The following is a 26,013-nucleotide window of genomic DNA, read 5'->3' as shown; positions in this document are numbered from 1 at the left end:
AAGCAGGCTTCTCGCGGAGCAGAGAGCCCGATGTGGGGCTCGATCCCAGGACCCTGGGATCATGACCTGAGCCGAAGGCAGACGCTTAACGACTGAGCCACCCAGGCGCCCCATGGGAGCCCCGTTCTTAAAAGACAGCGAGTAACATCAACAGTTCTCTCAAGGCTAGATTGCATCTCGCATGATGCTGGGGATCGCACTTGCTCTCTTTAAGCCTCGGCATTTGCGTCTGTAAAATGGAGCGAGGGCTCTAACTGTTAGCTCCTGCTCAGGCGCAGTTGAGAGCGCCGCTCGCAGATCATCTGGACAAGGGACAAGTCCGGGAGGCGGAGGCCGGGGATCACTCCGTCTGTGCTCAAAGTCCCAGCCTCCGCCGGCCGGCTCCAGACCGGTTCCCATGACAACCCGGCCAGCCACCATCCTGGGGCTGGCGTGCGTCACGTCCGGCCCGTTTGTTTCCGGGTCTAGCCCCAGTCGCGGCGGCGGGCCTCCAAGCCCCAGAGCCGCATTCCGCGACTCCTCCGCTAATTCTTCTGCCTCCCGCTTCTTCCTCCGCCGCCCACGACCATCCGCCTCTACCCGGCCCAACGCGCAACCGCGGCCCGGCCTCTCTTTGGACCCGCCTCCGAAGGACGTCACTTCCTGGACAAGTGTTTCCGGGTCGCTGCTTGTCCCGGGGTACTGGCCTCGGTACCCTGCGGCCGGCCGGAGCGACGAGAGCCCAGCCGGGCCCGGCTCAGGGGGCGGCCGCGGCTCCTTCTGGATTCCCTCGGCCGGGGCGTTTTCGGCGGCAGTGCCGGGGTGAGTGCGGGGCGGCCGCGGGCGGAAACGGCGTCCGTCGCTTCCCAGGGCAGAGGGGGCGCCCGACTCGGCGGGGCTTGGCCGACCCGGGAGTGGGGTCCCCTCGCAGCCGGCGGGGGCGACGGGCGGCCACGCCTTTTCGGCATCCCGAGGGCCCAGCTTGTCCTCAGGATCCCCACTCCCCCGAGGGCTGCCTCGCAGACTCCTGGGACCGGCCATGGGTGGCTCAGGGCAGCTCAGGAGGGACACCCCCTCTTCGGCGACTAACCAAGCAGGAGGCCACCCCGACTCCACCGTGAGGCAGTTACCGCGCAGTGGTCCCCAGGCCAGTTTCTGGCAGCAGACCTGGGTTTGTACTCACTGTGTGACCTTGGACAAGTCATTTCATCTTCTGAGCCTCATTTGCCCAATTAGTTAAATGGGAGTGAACATGCCTGCTAGGGCCGTGGTGGGGCTGCAATGAGATGATGCTTGTGAAGCACGGTCTCTGGCATACAGCAGGCGTCCAGTAAATGATAGCTGCTGTTAATTCATTCACAAACCCGGAAAGGGCCAGAGTTTGGGACTGGGATGTTCTTCACAACTGATACGGCCCTCCAAGCTGTAGGAATGACCAGGTTGGGAATAGCAGCCGCCAGCTTCTGTCCCCGGCGGGGAGGGGAAACTGCTTCCTTCAGAGGCCCTCTGAGAGGCAGCTGCCAGTAAGGAAGCCCGTTTTCAGCACCACTGAGGTTTGCAAGGCCTCTCTCTGAATTTCTCTGGCATCTGATTGGGGTCTGGGGACCCTGTGTTTCACAGACAGTGCAAGGTGCCTTGGATGTGTCTCAGGAACCTCGGATTTGGAATGAGTGCAAAGGAGTGGCGGGTGCGGAGGTGGAGGGGGTTGAACTGCTTGCTCTCCTCTTGCTGCTGTTTGGAGGCCGAGGGAACTCTGAGCTGGCTGAAGCTAGACCAGAGATCTGTAAACCTGTGGACTGGGGCAGTGCTGGGACCAAAATAGCTTCTACCTGTGCAGGGAGGGGGCGCCTTCAAATGCTGCTTGGGGAGTGTTTCTGCTTGAATGGGCCAGCTGAGGTAAAGCCAAGCTAATGCTTTGCTACCCCCAAATCATTTCAGTTCCTTTCAGTGGGGTTTTAAACAGATACAGCTTTCCTTTGAGATGCTTAAAAAATAATCTTTAGAAAGAGAATAATCCTTAAAAAGCCACCACCTCCCTGACTGTATATATAATATCTCTCTTCATTGACTTGTTTTTCAAAGGGAGTCCAGATTGTGGGTGCAGGAAGTGCTGACCAGGCCTGTTGGCTCTGGGCACCCGCCTGACGCTGTTAGGGGTGTTCACAGTGCCATTTTTCCCCCACCAGACTGGCACGTCATGGTGTTCCAATCCTTGGGTTGCTTGGAGAAATTAACGGCTTCTGTCATTGTGCTGTCTAGTCTCCTGTAACCACGCTGTTTCTGCAGAGAGCGTGTTTTTTGTTGTTCTTGCAGAGTGCTGGGAATAAATTGCTGGCTCTATGCTCAGAAAAGACACCAGCTATGACCAGCTACAATGCAGCCTGTATTCTCAGAAAATGTATTCAGGAGGGATGATGTCAGCTGCCTCACCACTGGCCGGTCTCTGGCCAGCCTCTTCCCTTGGCCCTTGAGCTTACATCATAAAGAGATTTGTGGCTCTTCCAGCCCCGTTCTGTGTGGGAAGATGTGAATTTTGCTACTATAGGAATTTTTAGAACTCAACTCTGCTCACCCTGCCATAGGATGTTCTAACTTAGCCTAGCCCTTTCAAGTAGAGCTGTCCAGCAGATGCCGAAGGACAGCTTTGCCTAGAAGCATCACAGTTCAGAGCTTGAGTCAAGGTTTTGGCATCGGACCTAGGTTCGGACCTCAGATCCACTCTTCCTTCCTTGTAACTCAGGACAAATGATTTGGCCTCGTTGAGCCTCATTTTCCTCTTTAACCTTGGGGCTATCCGTGGGTTTCATCAAGCCGTTAGCAGAGAGCCCTCGTGTATGAATCCCTCGGTGAATGGGAGATTGTAGCAGTAAATGAATGAGATAAACGGGAAAAAACCCAGGCCGTAGGGCCTACCTACCCAAGTTCAAATTCCAGCTCTGACTGGGCAGAGAAGCTCCGCTGGGCAGGTGGTTTCATGGCCGAACCTTGGTTTCCTTCTAGCGTTGTCATGAGGATTAAATGGAATGATGCAGTTAAAGCGGAAGGCCCTGTGCTTCGTGTGTCGTTGTAGGACCTCAGTGATTATTCATTCCCTTCTCTCTTTCCTTAATTGTCTCTTAGCATTCATTTCCTTTTACCTTTTTCCTCGCCTACCTGTGTTGGTTCAAGAGTCGTCATAGATTGGTTTCCTATCCTTGACTTTAGGACTTGGAGCACCAGTTGGGCTACTCGGATCCCCTTTCCTTGTTTAGTGTGTGCCAGCAACAAACAAGGGTGTGGACTGTGGTGTGATTACAGAGCAGCAGACCCTGAGCTTGAGCGTGGCTGACTTTGTTAAAAAAAAAAAATCAGCCTCTATAGGCTCCAAGCTGACTTCCTCGGAGAAAAATCACAGCAGTGTTTAGGAGGCTTGATGGCCCTCTGTTTAAATTCTTCTCAGATGTACCAAAAAATAGTCCCTGGGACCAGGGCAGGATGGAAGTTTCTCTCAATGAATAAAAAATGGTAAATACATATGGGTTTTTATTGGCAAGGACAGTGATGTCTTCTCTCGGGTTGCAATACATACTTTGATAATAACTTCTTTCAACTAGAATTGAGGGCAGCGTTGTGGCTTCCCAACTGCTGCCCCCTACCCACCCCATATCCCCCCACTGCACCCTAGGGCCTGGCACCTACCCACCCCATATCCCTCCACTGCACCCATCCTAGGGCCTGGCACCTACCCACCCCATATCCCTCCACTGCACCCATCCTAGGGCCTGTCCCCTACCCACCCCATATCCCCCACTGCACCCATCCTAGGGCCTGCCCCCTACCCACCCCATATCCCCCCACTGCACCCATCCTAGGACCCGCCCCCTACCCACCCCATATCCCCCCACTGCACCCATCCTAGGGCCTGTCCCCTACCCACCCCATATCCCCCCACTGCACCCATCCTAGCGCCTGGCACGAGATAGGTGCTGCATAAATACTTGTTGAACTTAGTAATCATGGGGTATGGGGAGGAACAGAGGTGCCACAGAAGGTCAGGTTTGGAATCTTGGGTTCACTAACCCTGACTACTTACAGCATGTCATGTCATGGAGCCTCTGTTCCTTCTCTCTCCAGCTGATCTCTCAGGATTTTTGGGAGAGCTCAAGGAGAAACTGAAGGAGTGGCATCATGAATGCATCATTCATTTTGCCTGTTTTATCAAACACCTACTATTGTGTGTTAGGCACCATGGTGAACAAAACAGGTGTGATCCTTGCCTTTGTGGAGCTTACTGGGTAATGGGGGACACAAGGTGAGGAAGTTAGTAAATGAATAAATAAAGTTAATAATTTCAAATGGTGATTATCCCAGGATAATGGGATAACGAGGGACTGGGAAGGGGGGAGTTACTGTGCTGGGTTGCCAGCGAGGCCTCTGAGGGGTGACACTTGAGCTAAGGCCTGAATAACGAGAGTGAGCCAGCTATGGGAAGGATCAGAGAAAACATGCATAAGGAACAACATGGGCAAAGGTCCTGAGACAGAAATGAGCTTGGTGTGTTTGAGGAACAGACAGAAAGGTGTCTGTGGGTGGGACTTAGAGGGGAAGGGAAGACAGCTATGAGAAGGGAGCAGGAGGAGACCATGTGAAGCCTTTGACCTTGGTCAGGAGGTAGAATTTTATCCTAATGGACTTAGGTTTGCCTCCTGTGCTCCTTAACTGTATTTGTTCCTGAAGCATTGGGCTCCCTTGGCAGGGCAGTGGGTGGGAGAAGGTGGCCTCTCTGTCCCCACTTCTCCCGAACATCTCACCCCTCACCTCCTAGTTAAGATCCTTAGGAGTCTTCCCAAAGGAGAAGCCCGGCGAGCGGCTCGAGACTTGGATGATTTTATTGACTTCATGATTGCAGCCAGGTTTATAGGCCATCAGCGCTTCCTGAGCTGAAGTCAGATCTGCTAAAGGCCTGCACAGGGCTGTCCCGTCCCGCAGCTTTTTTCTTAGTCCCTCGCTGTCTCCACAGCCGGTGAGAGCCTCCTTCACTTAGACAGGTGCTTGTGAAGCACATACCCCGCCTCATACCCCACCTCTGGCTCTGTGCTCGGGTTACCTCAACGAGGAATTTAAAGATTTTATTTATTTATTTGAGAGAGAGACTGAGATAGAGAGAGCATGAGAGGGGGGAGGGTCAGAGGGAGAAGCAGACTCCCCGCTGAGCAGGGAGCCCGATGCGGGACTCGATCCCGGGACTCCAGGATCATGACCTGAGCCGAAGGCAGTCGCTTAACCAACTGAGCCACCCAGGTGCCCACCTCAACGAGGAATTTAGTCAGGATCCCTGCACCCTCGGAGCATGTGGTCAGACTGGGCGAGGCTGAAGATGCGCATCGCCTCCTAGGCAGACATATTTGCCGGCTCTGTTCTTACCTTCTGGAGAATGCTTGGCCTTGTGGCGGGGGTATAACGCCTTCAGAGGGCAGCAGCAGCTGCTCGTATGTGTCCAGGGCTCATTTCGAGCCAGTCGTCTGTGAAGAGTTTTATATACTGATGGCACATAATCCTTCCACCAATTCTGGACTGTGGGTTCTATTATCAGTCCCCATTGTCAGATGAGAAAACTGAGGCCCACAGAGGCTGAGTCGTTCACCCAAGTAGCCTAGAGAAGCAGACCCAAGATTCACACCCAGGCAGTCCGGCTTTGGGATCTGTTGGTAATGCCCATGCTGCGTCTCCTGGCCCTGGCCGTACCCCCAGTGAGTCCAGATTTCCTCCCGGCACTGTGGCACCAACCACATGGCTTTGCTCTGTGCATGTCCTACTAACCAGTGGCCAAGCGGACGGCAAGAGTGTATGAATTGGGTGTACCCCAGCTCAGAATGTTCTGTCTTCTCCCGGTGGGACCATAAACCTCTCTTAAGGAATAGGGGGATGCAGGCTGTCGGAGGCAGGTAAGACATTCTCCAGGGGTCAGCAGCTGGCGCGGTATGATCCTGTCCCTCCCCGCCTTGCTTTGAACTCTTTGGGTGCTTCACGTGCCTCCTTGAGTAAAAGGTACCATTGGGGCGCGGGACCCTGTCGTGATGGCGCCTGCGGCTCCATCTCTGGTCACGCCCTTCCCTTCCCCTCGCCGCCTCAGGGGCTCTGGCCCTCTTTCTGTCCCAAGGCCAAGCTCCTTCCTGCCTCAGGAAAGCAGGGCGGGGTGGTTAAGGGCGCGGGCTTTGGAGCCAGGCTGCCCGGGCTCTCAGCTCTGCCTCTTCGTGGTTCTGGAACTTTGTGCACTTTCTTAACATTTCTGTGTCTTAGTTTTTACATCTGTAAAATGGGGATCCTATCTCCTAGGGATGTTGAAGAAGATGAAATGCGTTCGTGTGCATACGTGCCCGGCGCCTAGTGAGCGCCCATAGTGTTAGCTCGGGGCCTTCCTCCTTGGCGACACCTCTGCTGTCACATTCTCCGCCCACTTCTTTGTCTGGCAAACTCCTCATTCTTCAAGTCTAACCACTACTGCCCGGGGTGGGGGTGGGGGGACTTTTTAAAACTCCTCCTCCCCACAAAACCAGCTTAGGTGCTCCTAGTCATATTCTTCATTCGTGAGTTCAGCAAAGTCAGGGACCTATTTGTCTTGTTTCCACGACAACTTTGCACATAGTCCTGTTCAGTAAATGTGGTGAATGAATGAGCAGAAAGGGGCCAAGGGCTGATGAGGCCCGGTGTAGCTCAGGCCAGTTCTGTCTCTCGTTTTGTTTCAGCAGCCACACGCTGGTATGTGGACCATTTCAAGGAATGACGTGCTTCTTGTTCTTCCCCTTCCAGAGCATGCCCCTAGTGCAGGTGGGCAACATGTCAGTGCTTTTAGCGATGTCCCTGCCTCGGACCCAGAAACCATGGAGGAGATAAGGTAGCCCCCCCTTCCCTGGATCAGATGGGGAAGCCCAGTTCAATGGATACAAAATATAAGGATGACTTATTTCGGAAGTACGTGCAGTTCCATGAAGGCAGAGTGGACACCACCCCCAGCAAGCAGCAGCCTGGCAATGATGAGTACCTTCGGGTGGCAGCCTCGACCCTGCTCAGCCTACACAAGGTGGATCCCTTTTATCGATTCCGGCTGATCCAGTTCTATGAGGTGGTGGAGAGCTCCCTGCGCTCGCTAAGCTCCTCCAGCCTGCGGGCTTTGCACTGCGCCTTCAGCATGCTGGAAACGGTGGGCGTCAACCTTTTCCTCTACCCGTGGAAGAAGGAATTCAGAAGCATCAAGGTAAGGTCTAGGGAAAGGCCGTCTGCACTGGTCCCCCTTCTTCCCCTCCCAGGCCGACTGGAGAGGGCTTGTGCCATGCCTCTCTGCCCGCAGACCCTCCCGTCTTCCCCATTCCTTTGACGTAACAACTAGAAGGAACCCCCGGGGCTCCCTATCTTGCTGTCTGACCAGCGTCATCCTTTACTGGGTCCCTGCCCCTGGCAGCTCCCACCTGAAGCTGTGAGGTTGGAAGGGTAGGCGGCACCCTGGTGAGGCAGGGCCTTGAAGCCCAGGGCAAAGGGCTTGAATTTCCCCTAAGTAGGCTGGGAAGCTTGCAAAGCACCCTTCTGGCTGTTGTATGGGAACTAGACTAGTGGGGCGGCGAGAACAGTTAGGCTGCCATGGGTGTTGGGATACCCTGAGAGCCGGTTTGGACTAAGTAGTAACAGACAGGAGGGTAGAGGATGGATTTAAGAGAGAAAGAGAACTCTGAATCATTCCGAAGGCAGTGACGGCTCAGGAGAGTTTCCACAAAGCCAGACTGTTATTCTTCAGAACTTCGCAGAGATGCCAGAAAGGAATATTCTCCTTGCTCATTGGGCGTTCTGCCTCTACTCTGATCCCTTCTCTTCATCCCCGTTTGCCCTGTTTCCTCCTCATATGGAGCAGAGTTGCTGAGCCCCATATGGGAAGCTGGTGGCTTTGTGCCCTCCGCTCGAGGCGGGAGTGCCGCGCGGTTTCCCGCACATTCCCGCACACCATGTGCTGAGCGGACCTCTGCCTGCTGCAGTGAGGAGCTGCTGAGATCCTTCCCTCCTCCCGCCGTGCTCCCCCTCCGCCTCGGGTGTGTTGGGCTCTGAAGCCGGCTCCGTGTGCGTCTCAGAGAGCAAATCCGCCTCTTTTTCTATCCCCTTCTCCTAGACCTACACGGGCCCCTTCGTTTATTATGTCAAGTCGTCGTTACTGGAAGAGGACATCCGAGCCATCCTGCATTACATGGGCTATGTGCCTGAGTTAGGGACTGCGTACAAACTGAAAGAACTCGTGGAGACCCTCCAGGTGAAGATGGTCTCCTTTGAGCTCTTTCTGGCCAAGGTGGAGTGTGAGCAGATGCTGGAAATCCACTCACAAGTCAAGGACAAGGGCTACTCCGAGCTGGATGTGGTGAACGAGCGCAAGAGCAGCACGGAGGATGTGCGGGGCTGCTCGGAGGCCCTGCGGCGGCGGGCTGAGGGCCGGGAGCACCTGACGGCCTCCATGGCCCGCGTGGCGCTCCAGAAGTCAGCCAGCGAGCGGGCGGCCAAGGACTACTACAAGCCTCGGGTGACCAAGCCCTCCAGGTCGGTCGATGCCTACGACAGCTACTGGGAGAGCCGGAGGCCACCCCTGAAGGCCTCGTTGAGCCTGCGGAAGGAGCCCATGGCACCAGACTTGGGGGATGACCTCAAGGATGAGATCATCCGTCCGTCCCCCTCGCTCCTGACCATGTCCAGCGCCCCCCATGGAAGCTTGGATGACCCGCCACCGCCCTCCCCCAACAACGGCCTCGGCCTGCTGCGTGGCACATACTTCTCCGCTCAGGATGACGTGGATCTGTACACAGACTCGGAGCCTAGGGCTACGCACCGGAGGCAGGACGCCCTGCGGCCGGACGTGTGGCTGCTCAGAAATGATGCCCACCCCCTCTACCACAAGCGCTCCCCCCCCGCCAAAGATTCCTCGCTGTCCAAGTGCCAGAGCTGCGGGCTGTCCTGCAGCACCTCCCTCTGCCAGCGCTGCGACAGCCTGCTCTCCTGTCCCCCGGCCCCCAAGCCAGGCGCCTTCCCTGGCAAGGCCTCTGCCCACGAGAGCCTGGCCCACGGGTCGTCTCTGCGGGAGAAGTACGCGGGCCAGACTCAGGGCCTCGAGCGGCTGCCGCACCTCCACCCAAAACCCAAGCCCTCCACCACAGCCACCTCCCGCTGCGGCTTCTGCAACCGCCCGGGTGCCACCAACACCTGCACCCAGTGTTCAAAAGTCTCCTGCGACGGCTGTCTCAGCGCCTACCATTACGACCCCTGCTGCAAAAAGAATGAGCTGCACAAGTTCATGCCCAACAACCAGCTGAACTACAAGTCCACCCAGCTCTCCCATCTCGTGTATAGATAGACTGGACCCTGCACCCCTGCTCCAAGGGCTACGCCACTGACTTTCCGGTCCCCTTCCGGGGAAGAAGTGTTAGTGTACTGATCTCAGAAGCAGAGACCTGCATTTGACCGCGTAGGTGTCCGCGCAGGTGTCAGGGGATCGTGGGCTTGGCTGCACCACGTGGGAGTTCACTCGGTGGCCCAGATATTTCAACTGACGGCTGCTTTATCACCGGACGAGGGGGAGGGTGGCACTTCCGTTCAGATTCATTTTTGCTGATCTCTCCACTCCCTGTTCCGTTGTCTGTTTTTGTTTTCAAAGAGGATTTCTATCTCCGAGACCCCTGTCACACCCACCCCTCCCACTGCAAAGCCAACTTGGACTGGGAAGGGCCCTCCAGGTCACCTCCGAATGCCCACCTGGAGCGCCGAGCTAGAGGCCTGTTGGCTTGTGAAATGAGCCCTCCTGCCACACCGGGCCTCTTCCCATGGCTCATCCTTTGGCCACCCCCTTCCCAAACGCAAGGAACCCCGCCTGGACTCCCGCACCCTGCTGACTTCCGCCTACGTAAGTCTCATGAGCGAGCGGAGTCCAGTCGTCCCTGAATGGCATTCTGTTGCCACCACAGCTCGGTTCGGCCCGTGGTGTCCGTGCACTCTGCTCCGGCGCATCCGAGTGTGGGCCTTCCGTGGCAGGACGGACTGTTCCCCCTTTCTGTTGTTTGCACATGTCCCTCTTACTGTACTGTAAATAGATATTTTTGAGATTTATTTTTAAATAAATATTCAACTTGCCGTGTGTTTCACAGTGGTTCAAACATGAATTATGTAGCTATTTATACAAATGGCCTGGGTTCTTTAGTCTTCCAAGGGAGGGTCTCATGCCCTTCCGTGTTGTATCCTACACACACCACAGCACGAGGGTGGAGCGGAGAGTGTGGGGGCAAAGGAGGAGCAGACGATGTCCTGGAGTCGGTGGAGAGCCACTGTCTTCCCTACAATAAATCTCTATATACCTACCTCCAGCGTACCCTTAGGGGCTAGTGCGGGCCGGGAGGTCCGTGCGCCTGCGGACCACGATAACCTAGTGACCTTCAGGAGCCTTGCTCTGCAGATCAACAGCCTGGTCTTTGCCACTCGCTGCGTGTGAACCTCGCACTCCAAACGTCTTGAGTCTTGTTTCAGAAGGAAAATCCTATGGGATTCCCCCCGCCCCTCCATCTCAGCGCTCTTTGCCTGTTTCTGGGACTCCTCTGCAACATCAGTGATCTTTTTTGCACTAAAAGTGGGCCCGAGTCAGCCTGTGCCCATCAAACGGATGTCTCCTGAGATACTCAGCTGAGCCTCAGCGCTTCCAAACCTGAAGGCCCCTTTAACTCTGAACGACTGACCCCTGGATTTTCCTTTTGGGGTGCAGAGCAGGAGTGGGGCAAGAATTTGAAAATAAAACCGCTTCCTTGTGAACTACTATATTTTAGCCATATGTGTTTGTGATGTACAGAGTATTACAGGAATTTACATGCAGTGGGTTTTCTGGTAGTAGAAGGAGGTATTCAGCGCTTGAACAAATTTAAATCTGGCTGAATCCTGAGGCCACTGTGAATTTGCTGATGTTCTTCCAACTCAGTCGAGTGATTTTAAGGTTTTCCAGATCTTCTATGGCTCTTTTTTATATATCTGGTAGAGCACATGTAGATGTTCAATGTGTATATACAGCTGAATTTCAACCACCTTTATTACTAAGACCAGGCCATTCTGGGGTCATCATCTTTGATGTTCTTCCTTTCCACATTTCAGAAGTATCGATGCCTGTTTTACTCCTGAGAGGGCTAGTTTGCTAGTTTTCCATTCCCAGATCGCTCCAGCCTACAGGAACTTCACCAACCGTGATGCCAGGTCACTTGTGCCCCCAGGGGGCAGAAGCAGGAGTACCCACCTCGTCTGGGAGAGAAGTTCCGGCACACGTGCCATCCATGGAGATACCGTGTTCACAGACTGGAAGAGAAGACGCTCTGCCCCTGTCCTTGGTGTGTACCTTATTGTATGAGGTTGCTGTGATTGAGCTGGATAAATATATGCTAATTTAAAAAAGCAGATGTTTTGCATTTGATTTCTACCAAGAGTTGAAATGTTGAGAGATGATTTAAAAAATAATAAAGTGTCTTCCATTATTAAACCAAGTGTTTGGGGTTTTATGTCCCTCCCTCCTTGCTGCTTTTGAAGTTTGGGTTGCTTGGATTTTTTTGTTTGTTTTGCTCAAACCACATTCTTCAATGACAGGACTCACATTTTCTCCTCCACAAAACTGATACGTGACAACAGGCGGCATTCTGCGTTCGAGGGCTCACACTGTGCGCTGGGTTATGCTGGGACTTTACGTGCATGATTCCACGTAACCGTGTCAGCCTGCCTATAAGCTAGGTCGTGTTATCCCCATCTTAAAGATGGGGAAACTGAAGTGTACAAAGTTCAGCCATTCTTCTCAGGACTGGGAGTACAGACTCCAGGAGAAATGATTGTTGGTGGTGATTGGCAGGCATTGAATAACATTGGAGGACATAATGACAAAAATTAATTACATCTTTAATTCTTCTGATCCATTTAGATGCCTTAAGGAGGAAGTTCTGTTCATTCAATGCTAGCTTGTCTTGACCAAAGAGGAAGCAGGTGTTGGGCACGGAGCCTCAGGCAAAATCTTAGCTAGGTGTTCAGTTGCCTTCCATCTGGAGCAGGCCGTACTGCTTTCCATCTACAGCAATGATAGATGACTTCAAAAATCAATTTAAGTGTTTTCTCAAAGGAAGGTTGACCTGAAAGCGGGATGTATGGCAAAACTCTTGAGCGTGGGCTAAGAGCAGCTGTGGTTTAGGACATCCGGGCTCTCGGTAGCTGCAGAGTCTCTGCATGAGGGTGACTACTGCTGGGTTGGCCCCTAGAGGAACCTCAGCTATCAGGGACAGAAGAAGCAGGTTTCTCTATTCTCATGCATTGGCGAATAAATCGCCTAGGCCTCGGGCCAGACCAAGGCCCACGTAAGTGTTGGGTTTGCTGTTAGCTACAGCATGGGGAATGGCAGCGCTGGGCTCGGTGACTTCCTGGAGACACACGCACCTGGCCCGGGAGAGCCAAGGAAGCCAGGCCCTCAGTCCCGCATCCAAGGCAGAGCGCTGACTTGGGAGCAGATTGCTTCGTCTGTGGATGGAAATGACAAGCACAGTTAACATCATCAGGCCCACCAGCTGTCCCTGGCTCTGCTGCCAGCCTCGAGCGCCCGTCCGTGGCACCCCCCACGCCTGATTACCAGTCTCCGAGGGATAAGGGCTGTGGCAGACGCTCCCAATTGAACCCCGATCTCCTCTCACCCTTTCTCCCTTGGCCCTGATTTTTTAGACACGTGGCCATCCAGAATAAAGACTGCCTTTCCCTGCCTCTCCTGTAGCCAGGCATGGTTATGTGGCTATGTCTGGTCACTGGGACGGAGAAGTGGTTTATGTGGCTTCTAAGACCTGTCTATCAAAGGATCTTGTCCTTCTTCCCACCCTGAGCCTCCTTCCTGGCTGCAAGGGCTGTGCTGGCTGGAGTGGAGCCCCGATGTGAGACGGAGGCCGAAGCCAAGTGAAGAAGAGGGTGGGGCAGCAGTTGGAAGGGGCTGGGTCCCTGATGCTTAGGAAGCCGCCATCGTACCCAGCCTGCCCTGCTTACCTCCAGAGTTTTTATGTAAGGAGGAATGAACTATTACCTTGCTTAAACCACATCCCCCCCTCCCATTTTCTCACTGAAGAAACCTTTTTATTTACAAATTTCATGTACATTGAACCCAGATTCAACAATTTAACAGTTACCAAGTTGCAGCCAACCTGGTTTCCTTTCTACCCATCCATCCACTTCCCTCATAAATTTCTTAAAGCAAATTCCAGATAGCTATTTCATTTGTGAATATTTCAGTATGTGTATGTAAAAGTCAAGGAGTTTTTATTTATCTTTTATTTATTTAAAGATTTATTTAAGCAATCTCTACATCCAATGCAGGGCTTGAACTCACGACCCCGAATTGCCATGCTCTTCCAACTGAGACAGCCAGGCGCCCCAAGACAAGGACTTTTAAAACACCATACCATTATCACATCTAAGTTTTTAGAATTCTTTAATAGCGGTAGATCATGCAATCAATGTTCTGAAATCCAGTTGTCATAGAAATCCATATTTTAAAAACTATGTCAGGGCTCAAATAAGGTCTCCACACTGCAATTGGTGGATACATCTTTACGTCATCTTTACCCTAAAGGCTGTCCCTGTAGAGTATAGGGACCCCAACTTTCTCCTTTTTTCCCCTTGAAATGTTTTTGTTAAGCTGGATTTTTAGTCCTTTCAAGTTTGCCAGAGCCTGCATTTTGCTCATTGCAGCCCGCACTGTCGTTTAACACGTTCCTCTGTTCTCTCAGTCTTCACAGTAGTGGCTCTTTTTTTTTCTTTTTTTCTTCTTATTCCTGTTTATTTGCTGCATGTTGTACAAAAGTAGAAAAATAAACATTTCTTATGGGTATAGAGCAGGGCTGCATAAATAAGGGATGGAGAGGAAATAACTTAAGGCAGGGGTGAGGCTCGGTGCCTACATAAGTTCTGGGTCCCAGATGGGCTGAGGGTGGGTCCAGGTTCTCAGACGCACAGGTCTCCACTGGCAACACATTTCAGGTCCCGTGTGAGGAGGCGGAAGAGGTTGAACGTGATGGAGGCCTCGAGGCAGCCCTGGGACTCCTTCGGGGCCTTGTGGATCCGGTGCAGCCAATGGTGGAGGCGGCCACGGGCTCTGGGTCCTGCTGTGGGCTGAGCCGGGACACAAGCCTGGAGCTCGGAGTGGATGTGGCGCAGCATGCGGAGGGGCTGGTCCAGGACGACCCCCAGGGACGAGTCAGCCATGTTCCCCAGGACCTTCAGCGTCAAGTCTAGCTCAGCCTCCAAGGCCACGGGGCGCTCCCAGGCCTGCAGCAGCCTCAGGTCCCTGGTCCTAGGGAAGAGGCGAGAGCTGCAGCTCCAGTTCTTGGGCAAGAGCAACTCCTCTAAGGCATCCCTGGCCTTCTTGAAGGCTCCTAGCTCCCTCGGTGACAGAGATTGGAACCTGTCCATGTGGCAGCCCCTCCTGGTTGTGGTGGGTTTGGAAGTAGGGACAGGGCCTGCTCTGGCCAAGCCCAGCACCACGGTCACCAGCACCAGGACCCACGCTGTCGCCATGGCCAGATCCCCACTGCTTTCCCTGCTGCATGGCTCTGCTTTTAGCCAGGCTCGCTGGGCAACCCCGGCTGATGTATGTAAAGCGAAAAGGCAAATGAAAATTGGAATCTCCACTTGACGGGACAGGCGTACGTAGGTGGGGCCAGTCCTGAACCAGGTGAGCACGTGGATCTGCGTGAGGCTGCCTGAGCCGCAGAGACAGGGTATCCCACAAGTCCCTTCTCTGGACCGGTGCCGAGAAGGAAAGAGAAACCGAAATTCACTCACAGGAGAACGCCTTGTTTCTGAGAAGTCCCGGTGCCTGGACAATCTTCAGTTTAGGGGCAGCCTTCGGTGAGCTGGCTTTGGGGAACCCCTTACTGAGGCTGAGGCAGGTGGAGGGATGGGAAAGCGGCTCAAGTGGGGTGGGGGCTGGGAGGTGGGGGTGAGGCTGCCTTAGCGGCAGAGGGGGCTTCCTTTTGAGGCACGGTTGGTTTGCTGTGGTCCCATTTGTCTACTTTTGCTTTTGTTACCCATGCTTTTGGCATCATGTCTAAGAAATCCTTGCCAAGGGGCGCCTGGGTGGCTCAGTCGGTTAAGCGACTGCCTTCGGCTCAGGTCATGATCCTGGAGTCCCGGGATCGAGTCCCGCATCGGGCTCCCTGCTCGGCGGGGAGTCTGCTTCTCCCTCTGACCCTCCTCCCTCTCATGCTCTCTGTCTCTCATTTTCTCTCTCTCAAATAAATAAATAAAATCTAAAAAAAAAAAAAAAAAGAAAGAAAAAAAGAAATCCTTGCCAAATCCTATGTCTTGAAACTTTTCCCTGTGTTTTCTTCTAGGAGTTTTATAGTTTTAGGTCTCACATTTAGGCCTTTAGTCCATTTTGAGTTGTTTTATATGTGGCGTAAGGTAAGGGTCTAACTTCAAACTATGTTTGGATATCCAGTTTCCCCACCACCATTTGTTGAGACTGTCCATACCCTGTTGTGTGTTCTTGACACCCCTGTTGAAGCTCATTGGACCATATACGTGAGGGTTTATTTCTGGGCTCTATTCTGTTCCACTGGTCTGTAAATCTATGTTTATGCCAGTCCTATAGTATTTTGATTCTGTAGCTTTGTATGTAATATGTTTTGAAATCAGAAAGTGTAAGGAGTCGAACATTGTCTTTTTAAAGATTGTTTCAACTATTCAGGGGCCCTTGAGATCCAATATAAATGTTAGGACTTTTTTTTTCTATTTCTGCAAAAATGCCATTGGGATTTTGATCGGGATTGATTGAATTGGTAGATTGCTTTGGGGCCTACGGATATTGTTACAATATTAAGTTCTTCCAACCCATGAACACAAGATGTCTTTGCATTTATTTGTGTCTTCTTAGTAATGTTTTATAGTTTTCAGTGTACAAGTCTTTTGCTTCCTTGGTTAAGTTTATTTCCAAGTATTTTATTCTTTTTGATGCTATTGTGAATGGAATTGTTTTCATAATTTCAGATTGCTCATTGTGTATGGATAGAAGGCAACTGCTTTTTTTAATGTGTTAATTTTATATCCTGTAACTTGGTTGAATTCATTTGTTAGTTCTAACAGGGTTTTGTGTGTGTGTGTGTGTGTGTGTGTGTGAAATCTTTAAGGTTTTCTACAAATAAGATCATGTTATCTGAGAACAGATACAATTTTACTTCTTTCTTTCCAATTTGGATGCCTTTTCTTTCTTTTTCTTGCCTAATTTCTCTGGCTAAGACTTCCAGTACTTGTTGAATTCAAGTGGCAAGAGTGGGCATCCTTGCTTTGTTCCTGATCTTAGAGGAACAGCTTTCAGTCTCTCACCATTGAGTATGATGTGCGCTGTGGCACATATATTTTCATATGTGACCTTTATTATGTTGAGGTAATTTCTATTCCTAGTTTGTTGAGTGTTTTTATCATGAAAGTGTGTTGAATTTTGTTAAACTTTTTTTTTCTGCATCAGTTGGGGCAACCATGTGGTTTTTGTCCTTCATTCTATTAATGTGGTACATCGCATGGTAGTTGACTTTTGAGGCTTGCTCAGATTTGGGTTTGATTCTTTGGGGGAATAAGAATACTTCATAGATGTTGTGTTCCTCCATCAGGAGGCACATGATGTTGAATTCTCTCCCTTTGGGATAGTAACAGCCATTAGGACTATTGTTTGGTGCTTAGATCAGCCATTTCATTGGATGTTGCAAAATGTAGATATTCCAATTCTAGTATTCCTTTGGCAACTGGAATACTTCTTTATTTTTTTTTGGCAACTGGAATACTTCTATAAAAAGAAACTTCTTCGTGGTGGTGTGACTCTACACGTGATAAAACTGTATAGAACTAAACACACACCTCTCACACAGTACATGTAAAATGGATACAATTTGAACAAGGTCTGTGGCTTGTACTAATGTCAGTTTCCTGGTTGTGATATTGTTCTGTATTTGTGCAAGACATTATTACTGGGTGCGGGGTACATGGGACCTTTTTGTATTATTTTTTGCAACTTCCTGTAAGTTTATAATTATTTTTTTAAAAGAAAAAGAAACTTCTTTTAGCTACTATTTGACTACCAGGAGTAGTTTAAATGAGATAAATGCTTAATTATTTGCTTTTATTACTATTTTTTTAGTAAGCTCTAGGCCGTGTGGGGCTTGAACTCACAACCCTGAGATCAAGAGTCACATGCTTTACCAAATGAGCCAGCCAGGTGCCCCTTTTGCCTTAATTTTTACTTAATGAGTTGATGCCTCAGAATACCCCAACAGTGACTAATTTTTTTAAAGTATCATTAACTCACTGATTTCAGCATATATACATATATATTTTTTAATTTCAGTATATTTTAAGTATTTTAGTTCTTTACATTATTGTTACTGTCTTTTTAATGAACAGAGCTTACATTGTTCAAAAAACAAAATACATATAAGTTCATACTTATACCTTACTTTCTATTGTTTTTTTAAAAGATTTTATTATTTATTTGAGAGAGAGAGCATGAGCCGATGGGGGGCAGAGGGAGAAGCAGGCTCTCCGCTGAGCAAGGAGCCCAACGCGGGGCTCGATCCCGGGACTCCAGGATCATGACCTGAGCCAAAGGCACATATTTAACTGACTGAGCCACCCAGGGGCCCCCATACTTATACTTTTTTTTTTTTTAAAGATTTTATTTATTTATTTGAGACAGAGAGAATGAGAGAGACGGAGAGCACATGAGAGGGGGGAGGGTCAGAGGGAGATGCAGGCTCCCCGCCGAGCAGGGAGCCCGATGCAGGACTCGATCCAGGGACTCCAGGATCATGACCTGAGCCGAAGGCAGTTGCTTAACCAACTAAGCCACCCAGGCGCCCCCCATACTTATACTTTAAATGAAAATTCAGGACCAGAGGATTTTTACTTAACCTCATCTATCTTTTTCCTGTGCTAAGTTAAGTCCTGGTTCTCAAGGACTCTAGGAAAGCCATTACTGATTTTAAAAAGCCACCTATGACCAGACCCAATCTTGACTGAGAGGAGGGAGTCATGGCCCCTTGGAGAGAGTCTCAGTTACCCCCCTACAGAGTGGGGCAGAACTGAGGCTCCCGTTTGCAAGTTTCCAGGTGGGATTAACTAACTCCGTTAGTAAATGAGACATCCGAGCTACAGGGGAAGCCAGGGCGGGGGTAATGCAGTTCCAGTGCAGTTCTTTACCTTCCCTGCCCCAGACGAGCCCCTGCTCCCGGTGCTGACCTTTCCAGCCTTTCTTATTCTTTCACTGCACGTGTCCACATCCTAAAGCATTGTCCTTTCATGTGGTTTCGCGTGGTTTTATAGGTGCTCATCATTCTGTACTCGCCCGCAGCTTGCTCTCCCCTCCTCTCAATGTTCTTGAGATTTAACCGTGTTGATAATTCATTTTAGCTTCGTCCATTCATCCGTCCGCTCACTGCCGCACAGAGTACGTTCCATGACTGTGCCACAGCTTATCTGCTCTCCTGGTGAGGAACATTTAGCTTGTTTCCAATCAGGTGCTACTGCAAATATTCTCACGGGTGTCTCCTGGTGCAAGAACGTGTAAGGATTTTTCTAGGGCAGGGGTGGGCAGGCTTTTTCTCTAAGTGGCTAGGTAGTGAATATTTTCGGCTTCGGGAGCCAAGAGGAAAAAGAAAAGTTATGTAGGTACTTATATAACGAGAGAAAAAAATTTCCACACATTTTTTAAAAAAGATTTTTATTTATTTGAGAGAGAGAGAGAGAGCAAGAGAGAGCATGAGCGGGGAGGAGAGGGAGAAGCAGGCTCCGTGTTAAGGAGGGAGCCCCATGTGGGGACTCGATCCCAAGACCCTGGGATCATGACCTGAGCCGAAGGCAGACGCTTAACCAACTGAGCCACCCAGGCGCCCCTTCCATAAATTTTTTTTTTTAAAGATTTTATTTGAGAGAGAGAGAATGAGAAAGAGAGCACATGAGAGGGGGGAGGGTCTGAGGGAGAAGCAGACTCCCTGCCGAGCAGGGAGCCCGATGCAGGACTCGATCCTGGGACTCCAGGATCATGACCTGAGCCGAAGGCAGACGCTTAACCGACTGAGCCACCCAGGCGCCCCTCCTTCCATAAATTTTTAATTAAAAAATTCAAAGCTGGGCGCCTGGGTGGCTCAGTCGGTTAAGCGTCTGCCTTTGGCTCAGGTCATGATCCCAGGGTCCTGGGATCGAGTCCCGCATCGGGCTCCCTGCTCTGTGGGGAGCCTGCTTCTCCCTCTCCTCCCCACTTGTGCTCTCTCTCTCACTATCTCTGTCTCTCTCTTTCTCAAATAAATAAAATCTAAAAAAAAAAAAAAATTCAAAGCTTTATTTATGGACATTGAAATTTGAATTTCATGTAGTTTTCAGGTCATGAAATATTCTTCTTTTGAATTTTTTTTCAACCATTTGGGGAAGTTAAAAGTCATTCTTGGGGCGCCTGGGTGGCTCAGTCGTTAAGCATCTGCCTTCGGCTCAGGTCATGATCCCAGGGTCCTGGGATCGAGCCCCGCATCGGGCTCCCTGCTCGGCGGGAAGCCTGCTTCTCCCTCTTCCACTCCCCCTGCTTGTGTTCCCTCTCTCTCTGTGTCTCTCTCTGTCGAATAAATAAATAAATAAAATCTTAAAAAAAAAAAAAAAGCCATTCTTCACTCTCCGGTAGGACAGAGAGCAGGTAGGAGGCGGCGTTTGGTCCGCAGGCAGCGGTCTGCTCTGCTTGCTCTCCAGGGCATGGGCCTAGGAGGGGAATTCCCGGGTTGAAGGGTGACAGGTGTCTTTAACTCTACTGGGCATTGCCAGACGCTCTTCAAAGTGGACTCTGACCAGACGACAGACTTCCGGTTTCCCCAGTGCTCTATCCCATCAAAGCTCTCCGCTTAACCGCCCAGCTCCAGCTGTGGTTTCATTTGTTTGTTTGTTAAGATTTCATTTTATTTATTTAGCAGAGAGAGAGAGAGATAGCGAGAGCAGGAACACAAGCAGGGGGAGTGGGAGAGGGAAAAGCAGGCTTCCCGCCGAGCAGGGAGCCTGATGCGGGGCTCGATCCCAGGACCCTGGGATCATGACCTGAGCGGAAGGCAGACGCTTAACGACTGAGCCACCCAGGCGCCCCTGTGGTTTCATTTGTAATCACATTATGAAACATGAAGGTACCATGCAGTGTGTTCCTGAGCACTAAACCGTGCTTTATGAAAGACAGAAAATATATACAAATACCAGCATGTTTTAAGTTACCCATTATCCTTCCATTCAGAGAGAACCAAAGTTAAAACTCGGCACCTGTCATTGCAGATTTTTTCCTATTTATACACACACCATTAATTTACCTGTTAGAGGCTAACGCTATATATTACTGTTTTGGAATCTGTTTGTCTCACATCCTGAATTTGTATCAGTTATTTCTGTTGCACGTGATGTCCTGGGCATCGTGGGGCCCTCACCTTTGTGTGTGGCCGTCTCCCGGAGCTTTCTGGCCTCTAAGGAAAAACTTCCCTGGCTCGCTCCCCTCCACCCTGAGTGCTTCTTCTAGGAGTTGAGAAGAGGGTTGAAATGTGAACGAAAAATACCAGTTCCCTCTGGCAGGTGCCACTTGGGATCCATTCTCCTTTTACTGTCAGGACACTCTGCTTGGCACAACGCTATTGCCCAGCGTCCCCTGCAGCCAGTGGCAGCCTGAGAAGATTCTGCCAGGGTCCCCATCGTTCCGCTGCCACCTGTCATCACACTCACAAAGTTTTATTACGTAGAGAAATCTTTCTTTGAACCCAGGTCTCTTCAAAGGTGGAAAAGGGAGCCGAAAGGGGCGCCTGGGTGGCTCAGTTGGTTAGGCGACTGCCTTCGGCTCAGGTCATGATCCTGGAGTCCCGGGATCGAGTCCCGCATCGGGCTCCCTGCTCGGCGAGGAGCCTGCTTCTCCCTCTGACCCTCCTCCCTCTCATGCTCTCTGTCTCTCATTCTCTCTCTCAAATAAATAAATAAAATCTTTAAAAAAAAAAAAAAAAAGAAAAGGGAGCCGATGAAGGCAGGCCCCGTGTCCCTCACACCCAGCCTTGGCTCCCCACCTGGCTCCCCACCTGGCCCCGGCAGGGTCTGGGCACCTGGTTTGGCAGCCCAGGTACAGGTAGGGTCCCAGGTGGGATATATTCTCCCCACTTCCTTCTTTGGCTGGGGGAGCGGGAATGGGATGAGTTGCAGGGTTGAAAGGAACTAAGGGCCAGCACTGGCTTCCCTGCCAGAAGGCCCAGGCCTGGGATCAGGACAGGCTGTCCTACCTGCTTTCGCTTTCTATTCCGTGTATTTCTTTTTTTGTCTGTGCCTGTTACCATAAGCAGCTTTGGATGCCTTTTGGAAGAATGAGAGGGTAAAACTAAACGGAGGCTGCAGGCTTCCCACGGAGAATGCCACCACCACCTTCCACCAGACTCCTGCGGCTCTGTGGCTTCAGAAGCTGGGGATGGGCCCGCGTGTTCCTGCTTCCACAGCCTGGGAGGGGCGCACGGGGGCTCACCTGCAACCCCAGGGAGCCCTGGGGAGGACGGACTCCTGGCACCTGCGGGCGGCTGCAGCTGTGGGCTGGCTGGAAGCTGGGCCTGTGCTAGATCCTTCGACTTGGGGCAGGAATAGGCCCAGGCCTGCCTGATCCGAAGCCCACCGCGCACGGCTTGGGCAACACGTCTGCTGCTGCGCCCCCCACCCCCCACCCCAAGTCTGGTAGGTGGTGACACAGAGCTGAGTCCAGGAGTGTGTGACCCATGCTATTTGCCACCTGAACCAACAAACACAGAAACTGCCTCTGATCCAGTAGCACTCACTTTTATTTCTAAGTAAGTATCCAGTGACATTACTGTTTTCCAGTCATTTCTGCATTCTTTACAGAGTCCAGTGAGATGAAGCAGGGGCTCTCGCATGGCAGCCACAGGGGCCCCGTCCCTGACCCACCCCATGGGAAGCCCCATCCCGAAGAGCAGCAAATCGTTTCTCAGGAACCAGGACCTAACCAACACCTCACAACTTACATGGGGGAAGACAAAGAATAAGCCTGACCTTCCCAAAGGTCCTTAAAACAAATAAAAAAGCAGTACTTAAAAAAATAACCCTTCATTTTTACAAAGAAAATCACTCGGAAGAATACAAAGAACAGATCAAGCTTGGCAGGGGCCGCATCGGAGACCTTGTCCCCGCCTTGGGGGAGCCACGGACCTCGGAGACCTTGTCCCCGCCTTGGGGGAGCCACGGACCTTGGGAGCCCGGCGGCGAGGAGGAGCCGTAGAGCAGGCCTGGGGCTTCCAGAAGGGACTCTTCCGCAGGGCCCACAGGCTCATGGGGGCACAGGCCCACATAGGTGACAGGTGCGCTTGCTCACGCACGGACCAGGCCAGCTCCCCGGTGAGAGAGGGCAGCGAGGGCCAAGAAATGGGGTGGCCCCGGGGACACTGTCAAGCCGGCCTTTTGTCACGTGGCCAACGGCAGCGGAAGCTCCTGACTGTCCAGCTCCGCTTGCGTGAGAGCGCGGGCACCGGGGTGGAGTCCGCTCACTGGGGCTGGGGCCGTGTTCGTTTAAGACAGTCCTGGCTGGGGCTTCGGAGAGCGCGGCGCTGGGAGAGCAGCGGGGCAGGGCGCGGGCTGCTCGGGAGGGTTTCCCACGCCAGCGGCGGGGGGGCGGGGGCCCCTTCTCTCCGTCGCTCTGCGTTTGAAGCCCGAATAATGGCAGACCGCTGCTGCCGATTCCTCCTTGCTCTTGAAGCAGGGCCCAGCTCTGAGGCCTGTACCTGTGACATCCATGACTTGGGAAGCCGGCCACCACCCCGCGCCACCCTCACTCGCTCCACCCAAGCGGAAGCGGCAGTGGCCAGCCCGCCGAGGACTCTGCCAAATGGCCCCTGTGCGCAGGCGGAACTGAGACCTCACGGGGCCAAGGGTGCCGACGGCCCCTCTGACGTAGGTTTCAGGGACAGGAGGCTCCCCACTCGCCCATCTTTCCACACTTCACCGCGCACCAAAGACTCTGCAGGCAAACCAGGGCCTCCCTAGGCTGACGGGGGTACTCCGGGGCGGCCACCATTCTGGGCCAGGCCCTGCCCCTTGGCCTGACGTCAGCCAGGGCCTGGCCAGCACTTCCACTGTGAAGCGAGGCAGCGGGACTGGGTGCGGGAGGTTTCTTTGTTCTGCCATCGGGCTGAGTGTCTGAGCACCCGACCATGGAACTGAGCCACCTTCCTTCTGCCTGGCCCCGGCTCAGCCCAGCCTAAAACCTGATCTCTGGGGACCTAGGACAAGCCAGCTCCTTTCCCTGTCACGCCCCACACCGCAAGCCTCGGGGTATGGTGGTTCCCAGGGGTCCTACAACGACAGGGCCGCACGGGGAGCCTTGGGTGTGCGGCTTGTCGCCACATGGCTCCCCAAGACCAGCATGTCTTCTGAGTTCACTGGCTACCCGTCCAGCTTCCCCACAGGCACTCCCAGACTTCAGAGCCTTCAGCTCGCTCTGAAGTATGACCTTGTCTGTTGCTACAGCTCTCCCATGGCCTAGACCTAGAAGGAAAGAAATCTGTGGGAAATCGTAGTTATGCTGAGTATCTTCTTATCTAGTAGGCATTTACTGCCCCAAATAGAATTATTAGGTATGTTAAGGTGGACAGCAGCAAATTTCTGATTCTCAGGCAGACACTTGAAAAAAATCCACCAGGAAAATATATCCCCATGGGCTCTGCCCGTGGCAAAGGTAAAGAGACAGACCTGAGGAACACGGGTTGCCCCGTCCCCATGGGAATGCGCTCCAGCCCACCAAAGCCTCCCTTCAGCAGGGGGGCAGAAGAGGCTCACGGGAGACCCAAGCTGGTGCTGGGACCTGCCAGGAAAGGTGCCCCCTGCCCACTAAGCCAGGCCTTGGGGACCTTCCACCTGGGGGACTCTTCTCTACTACAGGGTCATTTCCAGGTCTCAGCTAAAAGTAGGAGGCCAGGTGGGCCCTGGTGACAAGGGGGCAGTCTGAATTGAGAAGATCCTGTTTTCACTGCTTTATCTGTGAATTCATAGCCCCCGCCCCACCAAATTTTCTGGTAAACTATTGAGTTTGCCATGCAAGTTACACTTCTGAGCTCAGACCCCGAACTTCAAAGGAGAAGGTAATGACTTATGGATTGGGGAACGCTCTAGTCTTGGATCCCTGCCCTCCCCTCACCAGGTGTGGACAAAGGTCCCCTCCCTCTTTGACCTCTTCTCTTACTTTTCCACTAACATTAAGTAGGAAATGATGGAGACCAGAATTATGCACGGTATTACTCCTCCAGTGAAGGTATTAGGTGGAGTAAAATACTCCCATTTGGCTTAAATTATGGGGTTAAAGTGGGAGGTTACAAAAAGACAAGTGACCATATTTTAACCCTATCAAGTACAGATTTACTTCTCATGCATAAAAAGGAAACCACGTGCTTCCTGCCTGACCGGCCTCATACTTCGGGCAAAGGGGTCTGGCCTGGTGGGCTCTGAAGTCGGTCCTTCCTGACAGACAGAGCCACGCTGTCTGAGGCCCGTGCTGGCCCACTGCGTCCCTCCAGAGAACCACGGACATGCACATGACGAATTAAACCACCCCAGGCAGCGACCCTGAGCCACCTAGGGGAGTTGCCACTGGCCCTGTGGCTTGCAGGGACGAGGTTTGTTAAGGGCAGGGGAGGAGCGGAGGTGAAAGTCAGTAACTGCACTCCGCCTGGACATGACCAGTAGCCAGGGCCGGGCCCACAGGGACGGGGCAGGGCGTGTGAGACCGAATGAGCACGTACAGACGCTCTGCGAGCGAGTCCTGGGCGGGGGTGGCCGGGGAGGAGCACAGGGCCCTGCTGCTCTGGCCCTGGCCCTAGGGCTCTGGCGAGCTGGGACCCAAGCCGGGAGAGACCTGGGGCAGGGAAAGAGGAAATGCTGATTAGCAGTGAAGGTGGCATCAGGCGAACAGTGGGCATTAGGAAATGGGGCCTCTGGACCAGTGAGGTCCACTGAGCGGGGGAGGTGACCGCTAGGCTCTAGTGCTTTGTCAAAGTGCATGAATCACAACGGAATTCAGACAGCAGACGCAGGCCTGCACAAGCCCTGTAACTCCTAGCTTCTCCCTCCAGAGGGCGCGCTCACCCCACAGAATAGGCTCGCTCCCCGCCAAACCCAAGGATGCGGCTTCCAATGGGGCTCCCAGGACGGGCCGTGCGCCCCTGCTCTGAACCAGCGTGAACATCCACACTACTCCCAGAGGAGGGCAGTGGCCGCCTGTCGCTCAGGGGGACGGCCTGCAAGGTCCCAGGCGGAGGTAAAGAAAACGGTCACTCGGTCTTTCCTTCTCAAGCAACATCACAAAGGGGAGCGTGAGGTTTCCCAGATGCCCGAGCCCGCCCCTTGGGTCAGAACTGCTGCTGCTGAGACCAGAGGCACCTTGATGACCAAAGGGAAATGGCTCCTCGTGCTGCTAGAACCAGGCGCTCCCGTGACGAGGGCCGTGGCTGGGAATGGCAGAAGCTGCAAGCTCCCCCGGCTCCCCGGCAGCCCCTGTCCCGGCAGGCTCCACAGCGGGGCACAGCCTCTCCTCTCGGGCCCCTCAGTCCGGCAGAGGACTCTGCACCCTGGCCGCAGAAGCAGAAGGAAGATGTACCTGGACAGCTGTTCCCTCCGACCTGCGGGCTGAGAAGGGGTCCGGCTCCGTGCGGCCTGGAGACACGGCCTACTTCAGAAGCAGACAGCCGGCTCCAGGGGCCGGGGGCGGCCTCCGCTCCCCCCTGCTTCCACCTCCCCCGAGGAGGCTGCCACGGGCGAGCGTCTGTCGTGGGAGCGGCGAGGAGGCCGGACGGGGCGCCCTGCTCCGTCACAGCAGCTCCTGCTCGTCGTCTTCGGAGCCGGAGGGGCCCTGGCGCACCTCCTCATACCACTTGTTGGTGAGGGTTTTCATCTGGATGCGCCCATGGTGGAGGTCCTGGAGCAGGAAACACAACCAGGGCCTTG

General features: G+C 52.8%; 3 protein-coding genes across 10 annotated transcripts in view; 1 reads left to right on the top strand and 2 right to left on the bottom strand.

The window, feature by feature from the left end:
- The first annotated feature begins 495 nt into the window (after positions 1-495).
- SPATA2 (spermatogenesis associated 2) lies at positions 496-10,113 on the top strand. Of its 2 annotated transcripts, none has more exons than XM_045885948.3 (3): positions 496-801; positions 6,769-7,213; positions 8,114-10,113. In XM_045885948.3, the coding sequence occupies exons 2-3, from the start codon at positions 6,878-6,880 to the stop codon at positions 9,338-9,340; spliced, it is 1,563 nt and encodes a 520-aa protein (XP_045741904.1). In that variant the 5' UTR covers positions 496-801; positions 6,769-6,877; the 3' UTR covers positions 9,341-10,113. The 2 variants fall into 2 exon arrangements, with proteins under 2 accessions (XP_045741904.1, XP_064429407.1); XM_064573337.1 differs by lacking the exon at positions 496-801 and adding an exon at positions 837-1,150.
- A 623-nt stretch (positions 10,114-10,736) lies between these two features.
- SLC9A8 (solute carrier family 9 member A8) overlaps positions 10,737-26,013 on the bottom strand; it is a 79,442-nt gene continuing 64,165 nt past the window's right edge. For 5 of the 7 annotated variants that reach the window (XM_045885947.3, XM_045885944.3, XM_045885945.3 and 2 more), the window contains one exon: positions 21,823-25,984. In XM_045885947.3, coding sequence (XP_045741903.1) covers positions 25,877-25,984 — 108 coding nt within the window. In that variant the 3' untranslated portion in view covers positions 21,823-25,876. Of the gene's footprint in view, positions 12,511-21,822; positions 25,985-26,013 lie in introns of those variants that run through there. The other 2 variants (XR_008506944.2, XR_010405921.1) reach the window with 2 other exon arrangements.
- On the bottom strand, positions 12,534-19,006 carry LOC123850639 (interferon lambda-1-like). Its single transcript, XM_054510159.2, has one exon. The coding sequence runs from the start codon at positions 14,545-14,547 to the stop codon at positions 13,975-13,977; it is 573 nt and encodes a 190-aa protein (XP_054366134.1). The 5' UTR covers positions 14,548-19,006; the 3' UTR covers positions 12,534-13,974.

This window comes from Mirounga angustirostris, unplaced genomic scaffold (genome assembly GCF_029215605.1).
Source record: "Mirounga angustirostris isolate CCGP_5_RB_7025 unplaced genomic scaffold, mMirAng1.0.hap1 SCAF_10, whole genome shotgun sequence".
NCBI lineage: Eukaryota > Metazoa > Chordata > Mammalia > Carnivora > Phocidae > Mirounga > Mirounga angustirostris.
This window is presented reverse-complemented; position numbering and strand designations above follow the sequence as displayed.